This window comes from Netta rufina (assembly GCF_964035555.1).
Source record: "Netta rufina genome assembly, chromosome: 31".
NCBI classification, from domain to species: Eukaryota; Metazoa; Chordata; class Aves; order Anseriformes; family Anatidae; genus Netta; species Netta rufina.
In genome coordinates this window covers 1,034,855-1,062,543 of record NC_140155.1, presented here as the reverse complement: position 1 = coordinate 1,062,543, position 27,689 = coordinate 1,034,855, and the positions used below count along the sequence as shown (strand labels likewise).

Here is a 27,689-nt window from a genome sequence, read left to right as displayed (position 1 = left end):
CCAACTGTTAGCCTAGCACTGCCTAATCTACCACCAAACCAGGTCCCCAGGCACCATCTCTACATGTCTTTTGAGTACCTACAAGGATGGTGACTCAACAGCTTCCCTGGGCAGCCAGTTCCAAAGGTCTACAACCCTTTAAGTAAAGAAAGTTCTCCCAATATCCAACCTAAACCTCCCCCTGTGCAACATCATATGTTACAGAGGGGGTAGGTTGTTATGATGGACCTAAGCTAAGACTGTAACCAAGCGCTTCAATTCTCCCAGCCCTTCCTGGCCCCTCTCTATTGTTCTCTTGTGAAATGTACCCATAGGACATCTCCGAAGTGCCCACAGTGTCTGCTCCCAGAGCATGTTTGCTCATTACCAAGGGTCAAGCTGAAAGCAGATTCGGTTCCCCCTCTGAAACCTGGCTCCATGTTCTGCAAGTGCAAGCAGGGATGGGAGGAACAAGCAGTGGGGAGGAGCAGTGTGGGAAGCATCCTCCTGTAGCTGCCTCTATCGGTCTTTGCTATATTTCCTCCCCAGCTGGTAATGGTGGACCTGAGCTCAGCCCCTGCTGAGCCACCTCCTCCTTTATTCCTGCTGGACTGGTAACAACTTCTCAAAAATTCTTCTACTGCTGCATGAAGCACCCATGGGTGAGAGGCTGTCTGCTCGTGCTGGGCTTGGGACTGCAGAGGTCCTCCTCATCCTAGCAGGGCTGTGTGGTGAGTGCCTTGTGCAGTCTCCTCCCTGTGCTGGCTGCAGTCTATGTTTTCAGAAACACCATGTTGGGTTGCTGCTTCTCTTCGTTTCTGTGCAGCTTAATTATCGTTATAAGGTACTTGTCTAGAGCAACCTGCATGGGCTTTGTGGACACTGCTGGAAGTGGCATAGATGCAGAACTACCAAGCCCTCCTGCCAAGGGCAGCTCTCTTCCAGCTGGTTGCTGCAGAAGGCTTGAGTTTTCCTCACAAGTGCTGATATCTTCTAGAAGGTGGATGTCACAAAGTGGGAGAATTTTTTATAGTGGTAGAGTCATGTGGCAAATTAGGAATGAGAAAACAACCTACTGGGAATGGAGAGGAGTGCTGCCCAGCTGCCCTCATCATACATTGATGATCAGAAAACAGTGAATTGCAAAGGGATGGCAGAGGCAGCCAAGTAAAAATTGGGAAAGGTGTAGAAATCAAGTGTGCTGAGTGAGTGTGGTGCTGCCTTCTCAGTAGTGTCAACTATGTGTTGTAGAGCTTGAATGGCTGAAAAAAAGAGGGAGAATTGGAAATGCCAGCCCTCTGAGGGGTAGTAAATGCTGTGGGGTTGATATGCTTGGGCCAGACTGATCTGAGGAAGCAGGATAGAGGTTTGCAGAAATAAAGGAAAATAAAGGACCTCTTATGTTCCTTATGCTGTGGTAAGGCTGTTCATTCAATAAAGCCAACCGAGATTTGTGAATGCAACATTTCTGGCACATGGTGCTCTGAGTGCACAGCCTTACTCAAAATTGCTCCAACAAAGAGCCTGCAATTCAACTATTCTATACTTTAAAAAAATATTATTATTATTTATTTATTTTTATTTATTTTTTTTTTAGTAATGTAAATTCATCCTGAAGGCTGTTCACTTGAAAAAATTGGCCTTAATGTATTTTGGTTTTCCTTGTTTTGAGGGACCATATTTTCACGTGTCAGTAGGTGGAACAGCCTGGGATTTGCTCAAGGGCTATCTGTCATGTGTCCTTGCCAAAATTATGATAATAAAGTTATAAGTGCTTGTGTCCTCCTCTTGCTGGTTCATCCCTATTCCTTTCAGCCAACAGGTAGAGACCGTCAAGATGCTCCTTAGCATTTTCTTGTCCAAGATTTCCTACTAACTTTTCCTTCCCTTTGTTCTCCCTCATTGCCAGCATCAAGTCCTGCCCAAATAAGACTTGTGAATGGCCCTGACCCCTGCACGGGGCGACTGGAGGTGTTTTACAATGGCACCTGGGGGACGGTGTGTGACGACCACTGGAGCCTCGCGGAAGCCCGTGTGGTGTGCCGGCAGCTGGGCTGTGGGATGGGCCTGTCTGCTGTTGGCGGGGCTCGGTATGGGCGAGGAGAAGACCCCATCTGGCTGGACAATGTGCAGTGCACCGGGACAGAAGCTGCTCTTTCTGAGTGCCGGGCACGGCCCTGGGGAGATCACAACTGTGGGCATGGGGAAGACGTCAGCATTGTGTGCTCGGGTGAGTCTGGCTCCTACCGCGTCTTGGACCAGATGACCTCCAGAGGTCCCTTCCAACCTAAACCATTCTGTTATTTGGTTCTGCAACAACTGCTGGAGACAGCTGAAGGATGAAATTATGGGCAGAACAACTACTGTTCATCCTAGGAAGATGTGCTGCTAATGTCAGGTGGTCCTGATCACAAAGCAGCCCCATGGAACATGCAAGATCAGTCTTAGAAGACAGGTTTCTGTCTCACACCGTTGCTTCCAATGGGTGCCAGATCAGAATTATAGGGTGGTTTGGGTTGGAAGGGACTTTTAAAGATCCAACCCTCCTGACATGGGCAGGGTAACCCTTCACTACATCCGATTTCTCAAGGCTCCAGCCAATCTGACCTTAAACATTTCCACCTCCTCTTCAGGAAAGCTGCTCCAGTGTTTCACCAGTCCCATAGTACAGAATTTCTTCCTTATATCTATGGCTTGAGTTCACCTCTCTGAATATCCCTGTCTGCAGTCATCTGCTTTGGAACAGTGCAGTGCACTGTTATAATGAGGTCTAATCAATATGGATTATGTTGGGACATAAGTCATGCTATCCTAATGCAGCATTTGCTGGAGCACTCAGTTCTCCATCAGCATCTATTTTAGGAAGAGATGGACCTCTTGTCACCCACAGATGATGTTGTTGGCTGGGTGTCCTCTGATTGTGCTGTGAGTGTTGGCACCTGGCTCACAGATTTTGAGCTGAATCCTGCCCTTACAGGTAGGCAGAATTACTTCCCTCACATGATTTTGCAAAGAATTCACACTTTTCACACTTGCTCCAGATAACTTCCGAATGTTGTTCTTGGATTCAAGACCTCTTTACATCTGTCATGGAGTCTACATTCCCCTGACCATTTCTCAGCTTCAACACCTCCTGACTTCACAAGGATTAAACCCTTCATGGGTATATCCTGACTGTCAGACACTGTCCAGAATGGCCTTTGAGAATAAACTGATCCTAAACATTGTAGGCAACTGCATGCTCAGCAACGTTACTGATCATTTGCTCCTAAGAACTGTAAGCAGCTGCTTTTCCTGCAGAGGCTCTGACTGTTTTCTCCTTGGTGGTGTTTGCAGGGGCACCCACTCCAAGTCTGACCCGTGCCAGGCTGGTGAATGGCTCTGGCCCCTGCTCGGGCAGAGTGGAAGTCTTCCATAACAGCAGATGGGGCACCGTGTGTGATGATGGCTGGAACCTGCTGGATGCTGAGGTGGTGTGCAGGGAGGTGGGCTGTGGCTCAGCTCTATCAGCTTCCCCTGGCGCTGCCTTTGGGCAAGGGGCAGGACCCATCTGGCTGGATGAAGTGACCTGTGCTGGGACAGAGGCTTCCCTTTCTCTGTGTCAGGCCAGTTCCTGGGGAAGTCATAATTGCAAGCATAGTGAGGATGCTGGTGTTGAATGCTCAGGTAACTGTCCCTCCCCGCCCCCTCCCCCCCCCCTTTTTTTTTTTTTTTTTTTTTTTAAGGGATTAGTAGAGAAAAAAGAAGAGTTTGAAATGATCCTAGTTGTAGACATCTGCATAGTAGCCCTGCAAATGGAGCTGGGAGGAAACCTGTGATGGGCTGATGTGTGCAAGGGAAACGAACAGGGAGCTTCAGAGGTGGTATTCATCCAGATGTTACACTCGTGGGATGAGTGGGGAGGAGATGAGAGCCCTAGGGAAGCCTGCTCTTCTCAGCTTGTGTCTGCAACCTTCTCACCCTCCAGCTGTGAGATTCTGTGATGATTTAAGCACTGGGCTTCCTGTTCCCAGGGCAGCTCCAGTCCTGGCCTGGATATCCAGATATTTGGTGCTTGTCTCTTTCCAGAACCAACTCAAGTACGTTTGGTGAATGGCTCCAGCCATTGCTCAGGGAGAGTTGAGATCCACCACAACCAGCAGTGGGGGACAATTTGTGATGATGGCTGGGACCTGAGAGATGCAGAGGTGGTGTGCCGGCAGCTGGGCTGTGGGATGGCTGTGTCAGTCCCTGGCAAGGCTCACTTTGGGCGAGGACACGCTCCCATCTGGCTGGATGATGTGAACTGCACAGGGACAGAAGGCGCCATCACAGAATGTAGATTGGAGCCCTGGGGGGAACACAACTGCAATCACAATGAAGATGCTAGCGTTGTGTGTTCAGGTAAGTGACCAGGTCATGGTATCAGAAAGGAAATTTGATCTAATTTTAGTCTGTTCCCTGCGTACATGTTGTTCTCCTTTGTGTATGATGCCATTGCAAGCAGCAGTGCTTGGGAGGTGAGGTAACTCCATTCCTGTAGGCATCAGCACAGATTATCTGGATGCACCTTTGTGTGTCTGTGCTAATCCCCTATCTGACACCGTAAAATGTCTCTTCTCAAGTGGCTTGCCATGTCCATCATTTCATCATCCTCTCTGTACTCTCTGTATGTTGAAATGTATGTACTCAGATGAGTCATTTGGCCTTTGACACTTGCCATACGTGGCTGCAGGCTATTCCATTTCTACATGCCAAATTTCTTTTGGATCTTTAGAGGTGGTGCAAGATTGGAAGATATTCCCCCATCACTCCATCTTGCAGTGATATGCCAGCCCTTTGTCACCAGAAAAGCGACTATGGGTGATCTCAGGCGATATTTGCAGGGAGCTTTAGTAGAGGAGAGCAAACAGAAAAACAGCATGGAAGGACTCTCCACGACACAGCTTCAGCCAAACATTTTTGCTAGAGTAAATAAATGTAATTTAAAAAAAATATTTCCTCATTGCACGTGTCCTCTGAGGGAGATGTGGTCACCGTAGCAGACCTCTGAAGCTCATTCTTATGTTTATGGTTTGAATATGGATATCCTGGCATTACCCACAGGAAACACTTTCTGGCATGAATCCTGTTTTTACCTTCTTCTGAACATGTCCAGGTCTTTCTCTTACTCAAATGCTTCCATTGAAGATGCTGATGCAGATGGGGGAAGCACAGTTACATGCTTGTACGTGGCATGGTTGCATGTAGCTGCAAACCCCAGAACATCTGCTTCAGAGGACTAAAGCATGCAATTTATTCATTTATCTCATTCCCTCTTTAGAGCCCACAGAACTGCGGCTAGTGAATGGCCCAAATCGCTGCGCCGGGTGGGTGGAGGTGCTTCACCACCAGCAGTGGGGCAGTGTGTGTGACAATCACTGGGACATGGAGGATGCAAAAGTGGTGTGTCGGCAGCTGGGCTGTGGTGCTCCAATCTCTGCTCCAGGCTGGGCCAAGTTTGGCAGAGGCTACGATCCCATCTGGCTGGAGAAAGTGACCTGCTTGGGGACTGAGGCTGCCCTTAGTGAGTGCGAGGCCCAGACGTGGGGAGTCCACAACTGCCACCATGGGGAAGATGCCAGTGTGGTGTGCTCAGGTAACCCTCTGCCACATTCCTCCTGCCTGTCTTCAGGGAGACCTCTGCTGCTGCTTAGACACGGATGTGTCTTCTTCAAAAGGCAAGGGGATGATAAAAAGGTTCCTGCTGCCAAGAAGCGTTGCGAGGAGGATCCCATCACTGCTACTTCTCCCATTTTTCCTGGCTCATTTTCAGCTTGAGTAAATAGTCATTGAGCTTCTCGTGGAGCTCCCATAGTGCAAAAGACTGTGCTGAGTCTCATGGGAATCCCTGTCTAGTAAAGGCATGATATCAGGGAACTCAGAGTACAGAGTCACCATCTCTTGCAAGATCCCATGGCCAAGCTTGTATCCACCAACTCTTCCTGAAGGTTTTTTTGTGTGTATTGCTTTGTTTCAGAACCAGAGGTGGTTCGGTTGGTGAACGGCCCAAGCCGCTGTGCTGGGAGAGTTGAAGTCCTTGAGCAGCGCCAGTGGGGGACGGTGTGTGATGATGCCTGGGACCTGAGTGACGCAGAAGTGGTGTGCTGGCAGCTGGGCTGTGGGACAGCAACTGCAGCTCCAGGCTTGGCTTACTTTGGCCAGGGACATGGTCCCATCTGGCTGGCCGAGGTCAACTGCATGGGGACAGAAGCTGCCCTCTCCAAGTGCAGGGCCAGGCCCAAAGGAGTCCACCTCTGCAACCATGGAGAAGATGCTGGTGTGGTGTGCTCAGGTAGCTGTTGATCATCTGCCGATGAGCTTGTGGGTTCCAACACTGCAGGAGCTCAGTGGATTGCTTTTCCTTTCTTATCTATGTCACTGCTCTTCCCACATGTGAATCTTGAACTCCAAGGCAAGACTGATGCTGAACAAGTGGGGATTTCCCTTCGGTGTCATATCAGGCACTTGGTCTCTCCTTTACCAGGTCTACCACCAAGAGATGACATGCTCTGCCTCTTTCCATTTCAGACCCTCCTGAGGTCCGGCTGGTGAACGGCTCAAACCGCTGCTCTGGGAGAGTTGAGGTGCTGCATAACCAGCGATGGGGAAGTGTGTGTGATGATGACTGGGACCTGGATGATGCACAAGTGGTGTGCCAGCAACTGGGCTGTGGTACAGCTATCTGGGCTCCACGTGCAGCTCGTTTTGGGCTGGGGAATGACCCCATCTGGCTTGACGATGTGAACTGCACAGGCTCAGAGGCTGCCCTCTCTGAGTGCAGGGCCAGGCCATGGGGAGACAACAACTGTAATCACCGAGAAGATGCCAGTGTGGTGTGTGCAGGTAAGCCACCTTCATTCCTTCATCACAGAATCACAGAATCACAGAATTTCTAGGTTGGAAGAGACCTCAAGATCATCGAGTCCAATCTCTGACCTAACACTAAGAAGTCCTCCACTAAACCATATCACTGAGCTCTACATCTAAATGTCTTTTAAAGACCTCCAGGGATGGTGACTCCACCACTTCCCTGGGCAGCCCGTTCCAATGTCTAACAACCCTTTCGGTAAAGAAGTTCTTCCTAACATCCAACCTAAAACTCCCCTGGTGCAACTTAAGCCCATTCCCCCTCATCCTGTCACCAGGCAGGTGGGAGAACAGACCAACCCCCACATTGCTTCATGGTGCAGCTCTGGAAGGAGCAATGTTGGCAGCCCTGGTGGACTCAGTATGTTGCCACAGCAACATAGCTCCCCTCTTAAGGGAAGCATATGGATAGCTCTATTTTGCTCGTGTCTCTTGCCTCTGTATAGATACCTATTTTCAGGTCCCTTTATACATTGACTCTTCTCACTACCTTTGGTCCATGTAGTCTTGATGGACTGCCAGACTCTTGCTCTATGTTTCCATAGCACAAAATTTAGGTCTACGTTCAGGTTTCTCCATGTGAACTACATGGCTGAGCCACCCCCTCCTGTTAAAATCCAGGGTGGCCTTGTTGATACAGCTAATGAATGTTGAATGAAATCCAGACAGGTGTAGGTCTTCCATTTGTCCCTGTATCATGTCTGTTCCCTCCTTGTGGTTTCTTTGGATGCCTGAGAACACATAAAATGGGATTAGATACCTGTGTTTATACCAACAGGAGCCTTCACATCACATTGCACCTGGCTACCACTTGAGGTCCTGTCTTCTACTTGTTTTTTGACCTGCATGTGTCTTTTTAATTCCAGGACCACTCCAGCTCCGGCTGGTGAATGGCTCCAGCCGCTGCTCTGGGAGGGTCGAGGTCCTTCATAACCAGCAGTGGGGGACCGTGTGTGATGACGGCTGGGACCTGAGAGATGCAGAGGTGGTGTGCCGGCAGCTGGGCTGCGGGATGGCCATGTCAGCTCCAGGCTCAGCTCAGTTTGGGCAGGGCTCCAGCCACATCTGGCTGCAAGGTGTTGAGTGCACAGGGACAGAAGCTGCCCTCTCTGAATGCAGCTCCAGGATGGGGCAACAGAGTTATTGCAACCATGGTAAAGATGCTGGTGTTGTGTGCTCAGGTAAGTTTTTTCTTGAATATCGTTATTCAGAAGAGCATTGGGCTGTGCTAGAGGAAGGAAGAGCATGACTTTGCTAGTGACTCACTCTCCTCTGATTCTGGGTAATGCCAAGCCCCACAGAAGAGCTCAGGTCGCTGTTCTGCAGAGGTTTGGTCAGTGGCTGGGCTTGCCAGTGAAACCTTAGGGAGATGGGAGATCCTGAAAGAGGCTGAGCTGGTGATGGGAATGAGAATCCGAGCAAAGCAATGAGAGACACAACCAAGCCTCCAAGGGATGGAAAGAACAAGGCTTTGTTTAGGGACCTAGAGGATGGGTTTTAAAGATTGATGTGATCAAGAAAACAAGTAAAAAATGTCAGATTAAGAGCAGGTGGGAAGAAAGGTTCATCTTACAAAGATCAAAAAGGGAGATTTTTACAAATTGCACTGTTTTTATTCTTTTCCAGCAAGCATTCCTGAATTTTCTCTGTCACAGAAGTTTTCTTATTATAGTTGGTACTAATTACAACTTAGCTTTAAATATTCAAAGTCCCTCTGGAGTTTGGGGATGTTCAGTATAATAAAGGAATCAGACACCTCCTTCACAAAGGTCCAGGTAATTCAACATCTCTGAACACCATGAGAGCAGCAGCATGCCTGCTTGCACTTTGATGCTAAAGGAGTCCAAATTGCAAGGTTGTTGGCCATTGCAGAAGCTTTTTGGCATGTCATTTTCAGTGGCTGGAAATTCATACAGAAATTCCTCAGTTACAAATGTCATAAAAGGTACAAAAACCAGTGACATGCATTAGCTATATGATCTCTGTGAGCAGTGCAGACATGGATGGAGGCTTCCAAAAAGTGCATGATTTTTTTTTTTTTTTTCAGATCCTGTGGCACTACGACTGGTGAATGGCTCGAGTTTCTGTGCTGGGAGAGTCGAAGTGCTCCACAAGCAACTGTGGGGAACCGTGTGTGATGACGGCTGGGACATGAATGATGCTGCAGTCGTGTGCAGGCAGCTGGGCTGTGGGGTGGCAGTCTCAGCCCCTGACAGAGCTTGGTTTGGGCGAGGGCATATTGCCATCTGGATGGATGACGTGAACTGCACAGGGGGGGAAGACACCCTCTTGGAGTGCCTGGCCAGACCATGGGGGGAACACAATTGTGACCACGGGGAAGATGCTGGTGTGGTGTGCTCAGGTAAGGTGGCCCTGTTGGTATGGAAAAGCCTTTGGGCATGCAGGTGTCATCTCCTTGCTGAATTAGTGCTGCTCTGAGAGTGCATGCTTGCTGGTGGCTGAGGAGGCAGAGACAAATGGAAAATGAAGATGGAATTTCCTTCAACACAAGCTGAGTCTGACCTTGCTAGACTCCACCTGACCTACAGGATTAGTGGGTCCATGGTCTCTGTGGTCAACACCATGCTCACCATGCACCATGGTCAACAGTGTCATCCCAGGATGTGGGTAACTTGAGTATGTGCTCAACACAAGTTGCAGGGGATGATCATGACAATAGGGATAAAAATGACAAAAACCTTTCAGAAAGGCTGAAGGAGAAAAGACTACACCATGGGGAATATCCTTACAGCTGAGCTAGGAAGCTGAGTGTCATGATTGGCAAGACTTGTCCTGGCATTCACACTTGCTCCACTCTTTCCATCCACTTTTGGACAAATCTCAAAATGTGTTCTCCTCATGGCCAGTAAAATAGAAAGTTGTCTCTAGGACATCTGTACGCAGTGAATTATCCTGGAATGGATGCACTTGCTTGGGAACCACCCAGACTGAAGTACTCTCCTTTATGCATCTGGTACATCCTGCAGAACACTCCATCTTAACTGGTCACCCAGGTTTCTTTAAGGAAAGAAACCTGTGGTTGTGGGATGTGGTTTGCAGAAAGGACCATTTTGCAGTCATCCAGCCCTGCCAATACCCACTGCAAATAAGTTGCTCTACAGAACGAACAGTCAGACTTCAAGACGCCTTGACTTCCCCTTGAGTGGTCCACCAAAGTGGTCCACCTCTGAGGCAAAGGCAGCTGTGATGCACAGGGACCTAAGAGAAGCTCTCTTTGTGTCTCCTCTTTGGAATCATATATCACAGAATAATACAGATTGGAAGGGATCTCTGGAGAACACTGATCTAGTCCTCCATTCACTGTGAGACCAACTAAACCTTGTTAATGGCCTTGACCAGTGAAAATGTAAAAGTCCCCAGGGATGAGGGTCCTAGTGCCTTTCTGGTCTCTGTTACAATATTTAACCATCCTTATGTGGAAAAAGAATATTTTCCGCTATCTAATGTGAATTTCTATTGGTGCACATTGTGCCTGTTTCTTCTTGTCCTTGTGTACTGCTAATTATCTCCTGGATTAGCTCTGGATGAAGGAAAATTTGCTTTCTCCCCACAGGCTATGCTTCAATCACATCATCACAGACTCTGCCACTGCTCCCATTGCTGGTCTCAGTCATCTGTCCAGTTTTGATACTGGTCTGTGGGGCTGTTCTGTGCCTGAAGAGGAGGCAAATGCGAAATAGGACTTCTAGTTCCTCTCCAGGTGAGCTCTGTTGTGGATGAAGAGGGAAATGAAGTTTCCAGAAGGGTATGGTTGGAAGTAGGATTGCTAAAGTGTTGATGTCAGCATACTTTGGGCAGATTTCTTTCCTGTGGCTCATATTGAAATGGACTTCCTATTCTAGTTTGAGTCCTTTGGTTCCTTTCTCTTTTCTCTTTCTATCCACTGCCCCTCTTTCACATTAACATCATATTTCCAGCTGGGTTACTGATGCTCTTGGTGGTGGGATGGTCCTTCAAGTGGGAGCACCTCCTTAAATGCTCCTCTTTGTTGCCTGCTCCACTTGTTCATTAAGCAGGAGCTCTGAGCTTTGCGCTGTTCCCAGCTCCCCCTTGGGAAGGATATCGGGGATATTTTATTTTTATCCAACAGCTGAGAAAGGATCAGGAACTGTGTCTGTGCCTGACTTTTTAAGGATGTGGTGGAGACTCTTGGAAACCAGGGTTGAGTGGTTGGAGACACCTGTGTTGAACATCTGCATGTTGTCTTTTTGGGAATGAGGGACGGGGTTGGGTATGATGCTGCCAGTTTTACCAGTGCTGTTCTCAAGCTTTTTCACCTCAGGAAAAGGACAGGGCAGTGGGAAGGCACCAAGACTGAGCAGATCCAAAGGGCTGGATTATCCAGAGATGTTCCTATGAGTGGTGTGTTGGAGTCCAAAAGAACATGCCCATCTATCTCACTCATGGCAAGGTCACTCCTAGGCCCATGTGTGACCCAACCAAGGAGATATCTTTTCCAGGTTGCATCCTGTTTCTTTGCCAAGTGCTGAAACTTTGTGTTGAAAGGAATGCCATCTGTAGGCTCTTTGCATGTAGGAGGAAGCTTGGGTGGGTGGATCAGCATGTAGTTTTGATGGTGGGAAAAATCTTTGGGATGAAGGGTGCTGTGTGTGGACCAAACGTTTGATCAAGGGTGGTTTCTGCAAAGGAGACTTCATGTCTGAGTACTGGCAGTCAACAGTGTATACCCTGTGCTGCTGGCGTTAGTCAAGTCAACTTGATTTGTGCTGTCTCCAAAGCAGTGAGCATCCTCAATGGTCTTGTAAAAGAGGAGGAAAACTCAGGCAGCACTGCCTGGGATGCCTAGATTGACCCACTGACTGAATCCTTGTGGTCTGCAGGCTTTGTACACATGGACGAGCTGGTTGACATGTCCACCTAGATGCCTGGAGCAGAGCAAGTGGAGGCAAAGGAGTCTCACGCTGATGATGCCAGCAACAAGTGAGCTCAGTTCCTGTGACCATCCCAGACACAAGACTCCAGCTGATGCAGCTCCATCCCAGTGCACAACCCTGTCACCATGAAGGGCCCTGGACCATCCCTTCTCTGCAGAGTGAAATCACCAGAGATTGATCCATTGTCAGCTCCATGCCCACATCAGCCAGCCACCTGAAGTGATACAGGGCATGAAGCACCAGCTGGCAGAAATGGTCTGTGTGCACAAGAGAAATGATGCATAGAAATATTTCAGGTTCCTGTTTTCATTTTTTTTTTCTTGGTGTACTTGTGAAAATAAAAAAATAATTCTGTAACACATAAGCAATGTTTTACTGTTTTTTTTTTTTTTTCTTTTTTTTTTTCTTTCTTTTCTTCTTCTCCTTTTTTATTTTTTTATTTTTATTTTTTTAGTCAATGGAGGCTGCAAAGCTTTTCCCTACATATATGCAATGGCTTGTTTCTGTTCACCTGTGAAGCTGAGTAGCTTTGCTAACTCCACCAACTGAAAGCTCAGGTGAGGCCTCACATAGACATTTAGAGCCACCTGAGATGTCCTAGGACTCAGACTCTGGCATGGGACTGTCAAATAGGAAAAAGGACCTACAGGTAACTAGATGTGTCTCTGTGTGGGCAGCTAGGCCATGCTGAGCTCTTCCTTCTGCTGCATTCCCAAATGTTTCTGCATGTTGTCCTTGGAGAGTAGTCTTCTGGGGCACCTGAGAGCACAGTGCTCTGACACAAGAAGAGCTTGGAAGGCACAGAGATGGGAGCTAGACATGCGGAGGGATGCTGGCCGGGGTTCTAAGCAGCACTGGTCATAAAAAGAAGTGCTGGGTTCTCAAGTGGCTAGTGATGCAGCCCATCTCACACAACCCAAAACAGCTGCTTGGAAGCATCAGAGAAAGCCTCAGCATGGGGACTCAGGCTGTGACGGCTATGATAGCTGTGATGAGTTAAAAGCATGAACACCTGGAAGGCAGGGGAGGAGAGGAGGTGAGCAGGAAACAGGATGCCTGCTGAGTCATAGGGAATTAGAAGATGAAGGCTTGGAATGCCCAGGGATGATTTAATCTAGAAAATAGACGATGACTTTTGTTACAGGTAGGAATGTACCTTATTGCAGGCACTTTGAGATGATGCATACATTGGTCCTGCTGTCTGCTAATGAGCAGGATAATGGTTGTTACCCTTGTGACCTAGTGACCCTAAAGAGGTCAGGGTAATGGAGAGGTCTATCTCCAGAATGCAGGCAGTGTTTGCAGAATTAGCTTTTCTTTGTTCTCGTTCCTGAAGCTGCAGTTCTCACCCACTTTGACACGGGGTTATCTTCTTCCTAGGAATCACAGTTCCCTTTTCAGCATTTTCCTGGCATGGTTTAGAAGAGTTCAGCTGTAGGGTCCCCACCCATGGCTGGCTAGTGACCTTGTGCTGCTGCAGAGCTTCCAGTCCTTCATCTGCTCAACAAAAGAACGATTCTGGAAACTTCCCTGGATTGCTCCAGTTTGATGTGAGCTGGATACGTGACCAGGGTGGTTCAGCTGGTTCTTTGCAGGGGTTTGGGAAGTAGAGGAGTTTGAGATAGGGGAGCCCACCAGTGTGGTGGGACTAGTAGTCCATCCACCACCCAGCAGGTCCTCAGGTTTTAAGTTTGAATCTACAATGAGCCCATCATACAATTTATGTACTTTTGTTTAAAGGGTGGCAAGTGAGAGTTAAAAGTGGAATAATGCTCTCTTAGTGGTAGAAATGGGATCTAGGGACCTTAGTCTATGAGTCTAGAAACACTGAGGCAAGTAAGTGTACCCTGCAAAAAGAAATTCATATGTGTGTAGGTCCCCAAAATGTCTGAGCTTGGAGTGTGCAATTTACACACATGCACTTTATAGCCTGTCCCTGAAGTCTCTTTTCAGTGTCATCTGCAAATGGGCCATGGGGTAACCCCAGAACATGCCCTGCTGTCCCAGGATGCTGTTACTTCTCCAACACATTGCCTTCTCTGTGGGGTGATAAATGAGAGCCCTTGTTAACAGACAGGCATCTGTGTGGGAGTTTCATTTTTGTGTTTCTTGAGTATCACTGCAGTGAGGATCCCATGGGAGGCAGCTTCTTCAGGAGGCCCTCTGGGGAGGTTCAATATGGGGTACACCAAAGGATGAGCAGATGAAGGGGAGTTAGTGTCTGGGCAGGCTCAGAATGGGGAGAGTTCTTCTTCATGACCTGCTCCCACATTCCCTGTCCTCTCTCACTTAACCATTTCTGAAGCCATGCAATTGCCAGTACTGGGGCATCTGAACTTAAAAAATTAAAGCTGTGAGCTTCCTCTGTCCTTGTTATGGCTGATGGAATTACTCTGGCTCAAACCGTTTCCTGAGATCTCTTCTTTACCTTTATTATTTATACCAGTTTTCAATAGATTAGTTCATTGTTGAAGGGGAGAATGAGAGAATTTGTCTGCTGCAGGTTAGCAAAAGACACTGAAATGCAAAAGCTGGGAGGGACAAGATGAGTCTGTGTTAAAAGCCTTGCAACAGCTGGGGAGAGCTAACCCTGGAGATACTGGCACAGGCAGAGCTCAACCATATGGAAAGGCTCCATGGGCTCAAGTGCAGATGTCTGTGCTGGACTGCTGCTAGAGTCACTGGGAGTGTCAGCAGAGAAAAATGAACCACATGAGAAGTCCCTGATGGTTTCCTTCATCTCGTATTCCAGCCTCTCAGAAAACCATACACAGAGCAGTCCCGGGGTAATGCTTCTGAGAGTGCTTGCTCTTGAATAATGAAGTGATTTCCTGCCATCTAGCTATACATCAATGAAATGCAACAAAAAAGAATTCATAGTACAACACGTCTGACTTTGAATGTTTGATTTTTCTGGTACACAACTGCTAGCATGTTGCCTGAAATCATTGCCTCTGTATGTCGTAACAGCTAAGGAATCCAAAGAAATGTTGTATACTTTAAGAAAGGTGTCAAGATGAAGAAAAGGGGTTTAATTTTGCCATGATATACAACTCTGGATTTTCCACGTCTTCTGTTCTGCAAGTAGTTCTGGTTGCCACATCCCAGGAAGGATGTACTGGAACTAGAGCAGGTCCAGAGACTGCACAAAGGTCTGGGACCTTCTGGAAGGTAGCGGAGTTGGGGTTGGTCTCTTCTCCCAAGCAACAAGCAATAGGACAAGAAGTAATGGCCTCAAGTTGCACCAGGAAAGGTATGGATTGGATATTAGGAGAAATTTCTTTACTGAAAGGGTTGCGAGGCATTGTAATAGGCTGTCCGGGGAAGTGGCTGAGTCACCATCCCTGGAGGTATTCAAGAAACGTGTAGATTTAGAACATAGTAGACTTAGAACATGGTTTAGTGGTGGACTTTAGGACTAGGTTAAAGGTTGAACTAGATGATCTTACAGGTATTTTCCAACCTAAATGGTTCTACAATTCCATGGAGTTCATACATGGACACCCTGTCCTTCTGCAACTTCCCCAGCATTACTGCAGGCCCTCTTTAGGTACTGGAAGGCTGCTCTAAGGTCTCCCCAGAGCCTTCTCTTCTCCAGGCTGAACAACCCCAACTCCCTCAGCCTGTTTTCACAGGAGAGGTGCTCCAGCCCCTCGATCATCTCTGTGGCCCTCCTCTGGACTTGTTCTAATAGGTCCATGTCCTTCTGATGCTGGGGGCCCCAGAACTGAGCACATTACTCCAGGCAGGGTCTCACAAGAGCTGAGTAGAGGAGGAGAATACCCTCCCTTGCCCTGCTGGCCGTGCTTCTTTCGATGCATCCCAGGATGTGGTTGGCTTTCTGGGCTACAAGCTCACATTCCCAGCTCATGTTGAGCTTCTCGTCAACCAAAATCCCCAGGCTGTTCTCCTTAGGACTGCTTTCAATCCATCCTCTGCCTGTAGTTGTGCTTTGGATTGCCCCAGACCAGATACAGAACCTTGCCCTTGGCCTTGTTGAACTTCATGAGGTTTGCACAAGGCCACCTCTCAAGCCTGTCCAGGACCCTGTGGATGGCATCCCTTCCCTCCAGCATGTTGACTGAACACACAGATGGTGTCACTAGCTAACTTGTTCAATCCCACTGTCCGTGCCACGGCCAAAGATGTTAAAAATCCCAGATGTTTGTAGCATTTGGTATATTTGTAGAAACAAACAAACAAACAAAACACAAAAACAAAACAAACAACTACAACAAAACAGCCTAGCTCTCTGTAACATGCTTAGAATTCATGTGTGTCTTCCTGAGGCGGGCTGAAGGCTCTCAGAGAGCAGGAGCTGAATGGATGCAGACCTTGGGGCACTAAGAGGAGGAAGGGCTCTGGTGGGTGCATATGAAGGCATCTGGATGCAGAAAAAGGTTGCAGAGCATCCCACCAAAGAGCACAAGATGCCAGCATTTAGTCAGTCAGTATTCAGCAACGAACATCTCCGCTCACAAGAGGCTGCCTGCTTCTAGGAACCACTTTTTCACAAGCAGAATAATATAAGAAATAAAAAAGCGGTTCACAGGAGATTTCTCTTCTGTGACAGTTTCAGCTATGTCTTGGGTCTTGGCAGAACACAGGGACTGCAGAAGGAGCTGGTGTGGGTGCTGCAACAAGGAAGCTTTTTCTTGGCTGGAAAGTGGGACATATGTGCGCAATGAGTCTTGCATGTGTGCAAGATTGCATGAGATCTTGGAAACCCTGGTGCAAAGGGTTAATTATGGACAGACTTGCTTATTGGGTTTCTGTTAGGATGTGAAATTTATGGGCTGCAATATTCACGGGCTGTGATACAGCAATAGGAAGTGTGGGAAATGTGTGGTTGTGTCATGAAAGAAAAACGTCTTGGCACGGACAGCTCCGTTCACTTGCCAGAGAGGAGCTTTTCCAAAAGACAAGATGGATAAATGGGGCAAGAGACATCCTTTCATTTCCTTTCAGACAAGCTGCTGCACCTTATATGTTTTTAGTCAGACTAAATTGAGGAGGAAGGCCGAGGTGGCTCATTATACTATTTGCTGAAAGCCTGAAGTGTAAGCACAGGGAAAGGCTCAGGGTATTGTGCCAAAGCATCCCATGGTTCAGAGATTAGCCAGGAAAATCCCTGAATTCACTTATACTGGGGGTCCGAATCAATGCAATGGGGCACCCATAACCTGGACATGCTTATAACTAAACCTCAGCAGTTCATTCATGATTTCTGGAACCCCCTTATTCTTTACATGATACTCCCAGAATACAGACTGTGTATTTTATGTGTCTTTTAGTGTGAGGGGTCAGGTCTTATCAACACAATTTCTGATAGTGGCCTTGGGGACAGACAGACTTCAGCTGGAGCAAGCTCTTCCATGTATGTAAAGGACCTGCCCCTTAGAATTCCTTATTTTGGCAGGGGAAAGGAGACTTTTGTTTCCTCACCTATATGGTGAGGCAGATCTTACCTTCAGCCCTGAAGAAAGAGATCTGGGGGTGCTGGTCAACAGCAAGTTGAATGTGAGCCAGCAGGGTGCCTGGCAGCCGAGAGGGCAAACATCATTTTGGGATGCTTTTAATACAGCATAGCCAGCTGGTAAAAAAAAAAAAAAAAAAAAAAGAAAAAAAAAAAGAAAGAGGTGATTCTCCTCCTATATATTACTGAAGCCTCACTTTGAATATTGTGTGTAGTTTTGGTCTCCACATCAAAAGGATGTGAAGATTGTGTCCAGAGGAGGGCAACAAAGCTGGTAAAAGAGCTGGATGGCATGTTCTGTGAGGAGAGGCTGAGGACATATTTTTTTTGAGAAAATTCTACTCTACTCTACTCTACTCTACTCTACTCTACTCTACTCTACTCTACTCTACTCTACTCTACTCTACTCTACTCTACTCTACTCTACTCTACTCTACTCTACTCTACGCTACCCCACTCCATCCCATCCCATCCTCTGGTTTTATGAGGGTCTCAGTGAGAACTGAACTCTCCTAGGACATACTTCTCCCCACCTTAGCATCAAGGACTCCAGGTGAAGCACCCACTTTTCCCCCAGCTAGCTTTAATGGGGACCTCAGGGTATGAGCCTAAATGAAGCTCCAGCTTCAAAGACATTTAAATTAAGGGAAATGATTTCCACTCCTTTTCAATAGATGAACATATATGCTTATCTGGGACAATGGTGGTTGTTTATTGGCATTCCCTGAAGAGCAGGAAGGCTTGTCTTTTCCCAGGGGTCCAAACCCCCAGAAGTGAGAGTTGCAAACCTTCCTGCTGCAGGACCAGAGCTGGCTGGAGGGTCAGGGAGGTGGGGATGAAAGGGGGAGTCTCTGAGCAGGTACTGCTGCAGCGGAGAGGCCACTTAAACCACTTCAAACTGGAGGGCTCGATCCCAGGGACAGCAGGGAGGAGGGATCAGTGCAGGAGGAGGGATGAGCATGGGACAAACACAGGTCAGAGGAGGGGACTGACCATAACCTTTCTGGCAGTGGCATTGTCCAGCTCAGCTTGCAGTTCTCGCTAGGAGGATAACCTGCCCTAAAACTACTGGCATGGGGTGCTCAGGACATCTTCTGCCCCTGCAGATCACCCTGGCTGGTTGTGCTGGAGCAGGGCTCCTCATCTACTTGGCATGCCTCTGTGGTGAGTAGCTCATGCATGGGGGAAGGTGCATTTTAGTAGACCATGTGCATGGGATGACAGAGGTCTGTGATATGTAGGAATGGGGGGTCTGGGCTTGCAGACAAACAGGGCAAAGACTCCTTTGATCTGCCAGGCTTTAAAAGGAAGGGAAAATGGCAGATGGGGAAGGAGACCTTATTGGCCAGGTAATTATTTTGGCCTCTGTGCTGTTGCCCTTGTGCAGAGTAGTTGGGAAATGTTTGGAGCCTTACCAGCCTGTGACAGTTAAGACCAGAAATTGCATATTTGTGTTGGCCACTTCTTCAGGGCCAGCCTGTATATTTACAAAGATGGGGCCCAAAGTCCTCTTTCCTCCAGTGCAAACAGGAACAGGCACTTCTACTACTCTCCAACCCACAGAAAGGAGGTGAGTGGTTGTGCTGCACATCCTCTAGCAGGTGGGATGCTGAGTTGCTGTTATTTTTTCCTGCTTCTGCCTACTTCATTTTATGATCCTTTTTTTTTTTTTTTTTTTTTTCCAAATAACATCCCTTGGCTTTCCAGTCCACCAAAATTCATTATTTCTGTGCACAGCAGGAGCGCTTGCTCTTGTGCATGATGGGCAAAAAAATCTGATGTTCTGTTGCTGGCTCCATATCACAATATATATACAAATGTAATTAAAATGCAAGGCTGCACGCAGACAACTCCCATTGCTGTCTTAGCACAGAAACACAGAATCATGGAATGGCTGAGGTTGGAAGGGATCTCCTTTGGTCAAACGCCTCTGCTCCAACAGGGACACTCAGAGCAGGGTGCCCAGGACCACAGGTGGCTTTTGAAGGTCTCCCAGGAGAGAGACTCCACAACCTCTGGGCAACCCGTGCCTGGGCTCCGTCACCTGCACAGCACAGATGTTTCCTGATGTTTAGACAGAACCACTTGTCTTACAGTTTGTGCCCACTGCCTTTTGTCCTGGCACTGGGCACCCCTGGAAAGAGCCCAGTTCCATCTTCTTTGCACCCTTCCTTCAGGGATTTATGGGCATTGATAAGATCCCCTCTGAGCCTTCTTTTCTCCAGTCTTTCAACATCTCCTTGTAGGAGAGGTGCTCCCTTGATCACCTTGGTGGACCTCCGTTGGATTCTCCCCAGCATGTCCATGTCTGTCTTGGACTGGGGGCGCAGCACTGGACCCAGCACTTGAGGTGCAGCCTCCCCAGTGCTGAGCAGAGGGGAAGGATCACCTCTCTTGACCTGCTGGTGATGCTTTGCCTAATGCAACAGCCAGCTGACAGACAATCCCTATGTCCAGAGTTCTCAATCCAGACTGCAGTGTGGTCTTTTTTTTTTGTTCCTGAATTTGTTTGGGAATATCCAGTAAGAATATCCAAAGCCACATTGAAGATTGATGTCTTTTATTAGGAATATGGGATTTGCAGAGCATTTTTTTCTCCTAGATCTGGATTTTTTGGGGTTTGCCTACCAAAGGAGAAGCATGTCGGTGGTACACATAAACCATAGCTATTTGCAGAGCCCATGTAAAGCTAGCACAGGTAGTGTAGGCTTTCTCAGCTCTTCTGCATGGGGCTGTTTCTGTATCCCGTGCAGAACCAGTTGCATCCCAGAGGGTTCCCCTCCGCTTGCTGGATGGACCGCACCGCTGCGCTGGCCGAGTTGAGGTGTACTACAGCAACAGATGGGGCACAGTATGCGATGACCAATGGGACCTGGATGATGCCAATGTGGTGTGCCGTCAGCTGCACTGTGGCATCGCCTTGTCCACCAGCAGACCTGGCGAGTTCAGGGCAGGGTCTGGCCCCATCTGGCTGGACGATGTCAACTGCACGGGGACGGAGGTGGCGCTTTCCTACTGCAGAGCGAATGACTGGGGGAAGACCAATTGCCACCATGGTGAAGATGCTGGTGTGGTTTGTGCAGGTAACACCCTGAAGAAATTATGGGTTGGGAGGACACAGTTAGATGTTTTGTGGTTTATCTCATACAGCACAGGGGTTTGCAGGTTTGGAAACATTAGCAGCCCAGTAAATCAGTGTTAATTGCATCTTGCAAGGGTCCTGAGATGACGAATTTCCCCTAGGGGGTGTGTACTCTCCAAGATCTTTGTTTTGTCTGAATTTCTGGGGGAAGTGGACACAGATAGAGATACAGCCACCCATTCTGTTTTGCCAACAGGCTCCATAAAACACATCCCTAGGCAGGGGAGAGGGGCCAGAAGGAGACATCAACTCCTCCTTGCTGCCACCAATATAATGGATACCAGATCATTTCCATGCTTTTGCCTCTGGCAATCTGAAATCAGCTTGAGGTGCTGGAGAATGTCCAAAGAAGAGCAACAAAGCTGGTGAAGGGTCTAGAGAGTAAGAATTATGAGGAGAAGCTGAGGGAGCTGGGGTAGTTGAGCTTGGAGAAAAGAAAGCTCAGGGGACACCTTACCTTTCTACAACTACCTCAAAGGAGGTTGTAGTGGAGTGGGAGTTGGTCTCTTCTTCCCAGCAATAAGCAATAGGACAAGTGGAAATAGCCTCAAGTTGCACCATGGGAAGTATAGGTTGGATATTAGAAAAAAAAATATTAGGAAAAAAACACACACAAAAAACAAACACTAAAAGGGTTGTGAGACTTTGGAATAGACTGCCCAGGGTAGTGGTTGTCACCATCCCTGGAGGTATTCAAAAAATGTGTTAACGTGGAGGGACCTGGTTTAGTGGTAGACTTGGCAGTGCTAGGTTAACGGTTGGACTTGATGATCTTAGAGGCCTTTTCCAACCTGAATCATTTTGTGATTCTATGATTCTATGTTCAGATGGAACCTGTTGAGTTCCAGTTTGTGTCCATTGCTTCTTTTCTCAGTCCAGAGGTAGCTGCATGTTAGTGATTACTGGGTGCAGCCAGCAAACATGGTGGAGTGCAGAATGGTCATGCTGGATGTTGCAGTGCCCCAAGGAGGGGCAGAAGAGTTTTAGGTTGGATATTAGGAAGAATAATTTTCTTTACTGAAGTTTTCTTTACTGAAAGGGTTGTTAGGCATTGGGATGGGCTGCCCGGGGAAGTGGTTGAGTCACCATCCCTGGAGGTCTTCAAAAGACATTTAGATGTAGAGCTTAGCGATATGGTTTAGTGGAGGACTTGTTGGTGTTAGGTCAGAGGCTGGACTGGGTGATCTTGGAGGTCTCTTCCAACCTAGATAATTCTGTAATTCTGAGAAATGAGGGACAAGGAGGGTTTCAAGGTACATCTCCTGTGCTTCTCGTAGAGTCAGCCAGCCACCACCAGGACTCCAGAGCTGGTTCCACAGAGCTGCGCCTGGTAAACGGCCCGAACCGCTGTGCCGGGAGAGTGGAGCTGCTGTATGGTCACGAGTGGGGAACCGTGTGCGATGATGACTGGAGCTTCACAGATGCCAAAGTTGTGTGTCGGCAGCTGGGCTGTGGGACGGCAGTCTCAGCTTATAGCTCAGCATACTTTGGCCAGGGAACGGGCCCCATTTGGCTAGACAACGTTCAGTGCAGTGGGACAGAAGCTTCCCTGTCTGAATGCCAGGCCAAGCCATGGGGAGTCAATAACTGTGACCACGGAGAAGATGCTGGAGTTGTGTGTACAGGTAACCACTGATAGATAATATCAGGCTTGATACCAGAAGAAGAAGTTCAGTGGAGGATGCTTGGCTCCAAGGACTAATGCCACTTTGACAGCGTTAGCCAAGGGTGAAAGGGTGATCTCGTCCCCTCTCTTTTCTTCTGTAATGCACTCCTTAGAACACAGGTCATCCTTTCGCAGTAAGTAAGGAGCAGCAGTGATGATGAGGGGTAGGTAGCATACAAAAAATATGCTGGTATGGGCAAAAAGAGCATGCACCAAGGACAGAGGGAGAGCACAGGGCTGGGTGGCAGAACTGCTCCCCAGCAAGGTCCCAACCCTCTGTGCTATAGGACCAGCAGCTTACAACCTCATGGGCAAAAGTGAGGAGTCCTGGGGCCTTTTTGAAGAAAGGAAAGAAGCAAGGGGGTCTTCAGGAAGCTGGAGGTTGCTGGAGTCACCAAGCCAATGCTATAGGTTCCCGGACCCCTTAAAACCAGATTGCAGCAGCTTACAGGGGCAGTTTGCTTGTGCTCATGTTGAACATTCATGGGCTTTGAGGTCACACAGTTGGTTCATCTACATACCTCAACAGGTTTGCATGGACACGAGAACCCTCCCAAGCAAAACACGGGGGAGTACCCCCTGGGGAAGGTGCTGAGGGCATGGGTGGCATGTGGATGTGCTTGCAGATCAGGTCTGATGCTCCTTTTCTCTCTCACCCTGTGCCACCAGAAGGCACAGCTGTCAAAGTGCCAGCTCAGCTGCGCCTGCAGAATGGCCCCAGCCGCTGCGCAGGAAGAGTGGAGGTGCTCCATGAACATCAGTGGGGGACAGTGTGCGATGACGGCTGGAGCCTAAGCGAGGCCACGGTGGTGTGCCGACAGCTGAGCTGCGGGACAGCAGTCTCAGCTCCGGTTCTGGCTCACTTTGGGCCAGGGTCTGGCCGTGTCTGGCTGGATAACGTGAACTGCACCGGGGCGGAAGCCGCCCTCTCCGAGTGCCATGCCAGGCCGTGGGGATCCAACGACTGTGACCATGGGGAGGATGCTGGTGTGGTGTGCTCAGGTGAGCTGTGTTCATAAGTACTGTGCAGCTTGGGTGCAACCTGATCATGTCCTCAAAAACCAGAAATGGGGGTTTTTCCACACCGTGTTGAAAAAAAAATATTAAAATAAAATAAATCAGAGAATGGTGTGAATGCCACACCAGGTGATGTTATTCCCTGTGCAAGACCTTAGGAAGGTTTTGTGCAGAAAGAAGCACAGCGAGAGAGCCATTCTGCTATCCTCTTCTGATAGCACTAGCTGCATAAACTCATCTGTCAGTGCCTCCTACCACTTTTTGTGGTGGGTATTGATCCCAATACCCTTTGTTTGGCACTGAATCCCAGGCTCTGTAGCTGTGGTCCCTTTTTATCTGAGCTGAGAATCTTTGTCAATGTAGAACATTTCCCAGACCTCTTGAAAGGATGTTCTGGTTTTTCCATGGCTCTATACATTTCAAAGCCTGTCTGCAGCTGATGATCAGGTATGAATGTGCACTTTGCTCCCTCCTCAGACACAGACACATCGAGGCACCGTCTGCTGCGGCTGGTGAACGGATCGAACAGCTGCATTGGGAGAATTGAGGTTCTTCACGACCAGAAGTGGGGGACCGTGTGTGATGACACGTGGGACATAAACGATGCTGCAGTTGTGTGCAGGGAGCTGGGCTGTGGGATGGCAATGTCAGCACCGGGCTCAGCTCATTTTGGGCAAGGGTCGGACCCCATTTGGCTGGACAATGTGCACTGCGTGGGGACAGAGTCCACCTTTGCAGAGTGCGGGCTGAAAAGCTGGGGAGAGCACAACTGTGGCCACAGTGAGGATGCTGGTGTGGTGTGCTCAGGTAAATCCATAGGGACCAGGGTGGGCCATCCAGGACAGGCTGAGTTAATTCCTGTCCACTCGATGTGGGGTTGGACACCAAAGCTGTCCTGTCTGAGACCTCATCCCCTCTGCTCTCTGACGCAGGCACCAACCCCTTGCAGCTGCGGGTTAAGGATGGTCCAGGTCCCTGCTCAGGGCGTGTGGAGGTGCTGTACAATGCCACCTGGTACGGCGTCTGCGACAGTGACTGGAGCTTGCTGGAGGCACAGGTGGTCTGCAGGCAGCTGGGCTGTGGGCCAGCACAGTCTGCGCCCATCGGAGGCCAGTTCAGCCCAGAGCATGGCCACACCTTGCTGGAAGGGCTGAGCTGCCGCGGCTCAGAGAGTCTGCTCCTGGAGTGCCAGCATAGGAACATGGGTCCGGGGCAGTGCAAGCATGGCTTTGCAGCTGGGGTGGTGTGTATGGAGATGGAAGGTGAGTGCCAGGAACCTTTGTTGTCCTATTGCAGATGGCACCGCTCTTGCTGAACTAGTGGCCAACCTAGTGTCTAGGATGGGCAGAGCCAAGTAGCCACTGCAGTGATAACACACCGTGGGGTAACGCTCCTGTCTCTGTGCCAGTCTTAGCAGAAGTGCTGCCAGAAACCTCCCTGACAGAAACCATTAGATGGACAGGATGGAGGCACCTGGAGGAAAAAAGCTGTAGATGATGGAGCGGGATTAATTAGGAGAAGGTGTGGATATCATGCTGATATCATGCTCCCTCAGAAAGTCTCCCTCTGTGGGCAGGGAGAGACAATTCCTAATGCACAGGGATTTCTGTTAAGGTGCAGCCTCTTGCATCTAACCTAGTTCTGCCGTGCCTTGCTGTATCCCACATAGCATGGGTGTTTGGAAATGCCAAGGGTTCCCCTTGTGGATATGTTCTCTTGGCAATAATCCAAGCTGGGAGGTCCTTGCACCCATCCTACAAAAGTGGAGGGCAAGCCATCAGGGGTAAACCCCAGCCCCATGGAGTGCTGTGATGGAAGATGTTGAGAGTCCCCCAAAAACGTGCAGCAGAAAGGAAGGGTGAGCAGGAACCCTGAGGGATGGAGCAGGTCTGACCATCCAACCAAACTTCTCTGAGCTTAACTCATTCCACAGATCTCACCCAGGCCTGCTCAGTGCTGTCGGGTCTGCTTGGTGTGGTGGCAACACTCTGTGGGATCCTGCTGGTCCTGTACCTGGTGAGGTGTGGAAAACAGGCTGGGCGCTCCCATGGTAAGAGCAGAACCTCTGTGCTTGGTACATCTGGTGTCCCTACAGGGCTCATGGTGCTTTTGGCCTCATTCTTGGGCTGGGGTTGGGGTTTGTGCATTGTTGGTCTGTGCATCACTTCTTGGGTTGGGATTTGTACCCTCTGAACATCACCCTGTTCCTTTGTTTTACAGAAAAATCAAATGCAAAGAAGGTGGATGATGCCGGGACATCATCTGAGGCTTAGGTGGCCACACTCCTGGTAATGAAGGCAAGGCTCCCCAGGACCCCAGAAGGCAGCAAAGACACTGTTTTGTGGAGCCAGAGCAGAGCAGCCCTCCAAGGATCAGCGGAGACGATCTCCTCTGGCAGAATCCTGTCTTGTGTGCCCTAAAGCCCCCGGCCCACTGCACTGAGCTTCTGGGGGTCCTACTTCCCCCACGGTCACACACAGCACCATAAATTCCCCAGTTTCCAAGCCAGGTCTTCTCAGAGTGATAACCTCTATCTGGTCCTCCAGGTAGGCTCCAGCATCCCAGCTCCATCTGCTTGCACAGATGCTTCATTCCCGCCACTGCAATCCTGTGCCTTCACCCAACAGTTACCCCTTGCCATCACCCCAACAGTCATCATACTTTTTCCTCTAATCTCCCATGGAAATGGCTTCATGATCCAAGAAAAAGAGAGCACAATGCTCTACTGCACTGCACATAGCTAACTTGCAAAAAGAGCAATGCACTTCGAAGTCTGTCCAGCATGGGCTGGGAAGTACCTCGTCTGTTGTATTTTTTCAGTATAGTTTTGAATACCAGTAAAGAATCCTGAAACCTGAAAGAACAAGAATGAAATATTGTATGCATGTTCAGGGTTATGTAGTGACTTGGCCTGAAATTTAGGCAAAGCCTATGTGATGAAAGAACGGGTTCTTTGGCTACAGAGGGAAGATTGGGTCACATACTGGAGACTGATGATTGCTAATTCTGGGTGAGATATGGTCCTGGCCAAAACCAAGGAAGGGTCTGTGGGTGGTCACGTTCTTAATAGAGCAACCCATGAGTCAGATGTGAGCCCCAAACCACCCACCACTTTGGTGAAGCCAGAGGGTCCCACGGTCAAGATTGAGGAACATCCCAGTGCCACAGGGGGGGAACAAATGACCACAAGCTTCATCAGATTGTGATGAAGCCACAGAGAAAGAAGCATTGTCTTAGAAACCAAAGAGCCTACTTGACATGGCAACATCTCAAATTAGCTGCTGGAAGAGGTAGAAAAAGCTAGCTAGGATATCACCAGGTAGAAGACAAAGCAGGAAGAGAGGGGCCATTAGGTATATGCAGAAGAAGATGAGTATTTAGAGCACTGTGAGGTGCAGCTGAGGATATGACAATGAAATATAGAAGGCAGGAAATGGCATTCCAGGTTCTTTTCAGCAGTGGAGAGGGCTTGGGGAATTAAGCTAGACCTCCCATGCTCTCTGTTCAATGACAACGTTGCAGGATCTGTTCAGTCCTTCCAACAGCAAGGTTGCCTTTGGGAACTGGTGGGGCAACAGGGTCTTGTTATCCTCCTCTGCTGGTTTTGGCTAGGATAGAGTTATTTTCCTCCTAGTAGGTGGTAGAGTGCTGTGTTTGGGATTTAGGGTGAGAATAATGTTGATAACATGCTGTTGTTTCAAATGTTGCAGAGCAGTGCTTACTGAGCCAAGGGCTTTTCAGCTTCTCACACTGCCCTGCCAGTGGGCAGGCTGGGGGTGCAGCAGGAGCTGGAAGGGGACAGACCCAGGACAGCTGACCCAAACTGGCCAAAGGGGTACTCTGTACCATATGGGGTCATGTTGAACAATTAATACGGGGGGCTGGCCGGGGTTGGGGGACTGGCTGCTCAGGGATAGGCTGGGCATTGGTCAGCGGGTGGTGAGCAATTGCATTGTGCATCGCTTGTTTTGTACACATTGTTAGGAGTATTATCATTATTATTATTATATTATTATTATTTTCCTTTATTTTCTGTCCTAATAAACTGTCTTTATCTCAACCCGCAGGCTTGCATTTCTTTGTAATTCTGTCCCTCATCCCAGAGAGGGAATGGGAGTGAGTGGGTGCTGCCAGACAAGTTAAGCCACACCACCTACCACCTCTCATTCCCTTCCAGCCAGCAGTTGAAGCTGTCATCAGTTTGCATCTCTCTACCTGTCCTAAGCCTCAGCCATGCAGTCCCTGGCCCCTTCTGTCAATGTGTGGTTGCAAGGTCATCTTCTGGTCCTCCCTGAACATCCTAGGACTTTGGGATTTCTTATCCTCCTGCTGGCACTCAAATCTTTTAATTTTTCTTCTGGCTGATCCAGCAGACCCAGTTCTCCAGTCTTGTTTGTCCCAGAGTTTACACCAAAGGCTCAGCACTCCTGAGCTCTTATAGGTCTGTGCATCTGCACATGAGTGCCTCAGACTAGGAGGAACTTGGACCCAATTGTCTGGGGTGTTTTCACTGCCTTGGGAAAGGAGGAAAAGACTGGAGCCCGAGTATCAGAAAGCACCAACTGTCTGCATCATTGTGTGTGTTTAATCACAGTTTGGAGAAGG

General features: G+C 48.7%; 1 protein-coding gene across 1 annotated transcript; it reads left to right on the top strand.

Moving 5' to 3' along the window:
- Nucleotides 1-637: 637 nt before the first annotated feature.
- Nucleotides 638-25,357, top strand: LOC311220303 (scavenger receptor cysteine-rich domain-containing protein DMBT1-like; the record flags this gene model as incomplete). Its single annotated transcript, XM_084303811.1, has 14 exons — nucleotides 638-641; nucleotides 1,889-2,209; nucleotides 3,316-3,542; nucleotides 3,993-4,362; nucleotides 5,282-5,596; nucleotides 5,978-6,292; nucleotides 6,529-6,843; nucleotides 7,734-7,943; nucleotides 8,915-9,229; nucleotides 20,013-20,342; nucleotides 22,737-23,069; nucleotides 23,562-23,891; nucleotides 24,017-24,346; nucleotides 25,305-25,357. 14 exons carry the CDS (start codon nucleotides 638-640, stop codon nucleotides 25,355-25,357), a joined length of 3,768 nt encoding a protein of 1,255 aa, XP_084159937.1.
- Nucleotides 25,358-27,689: the final 2,332 nt, after the last annotated feature.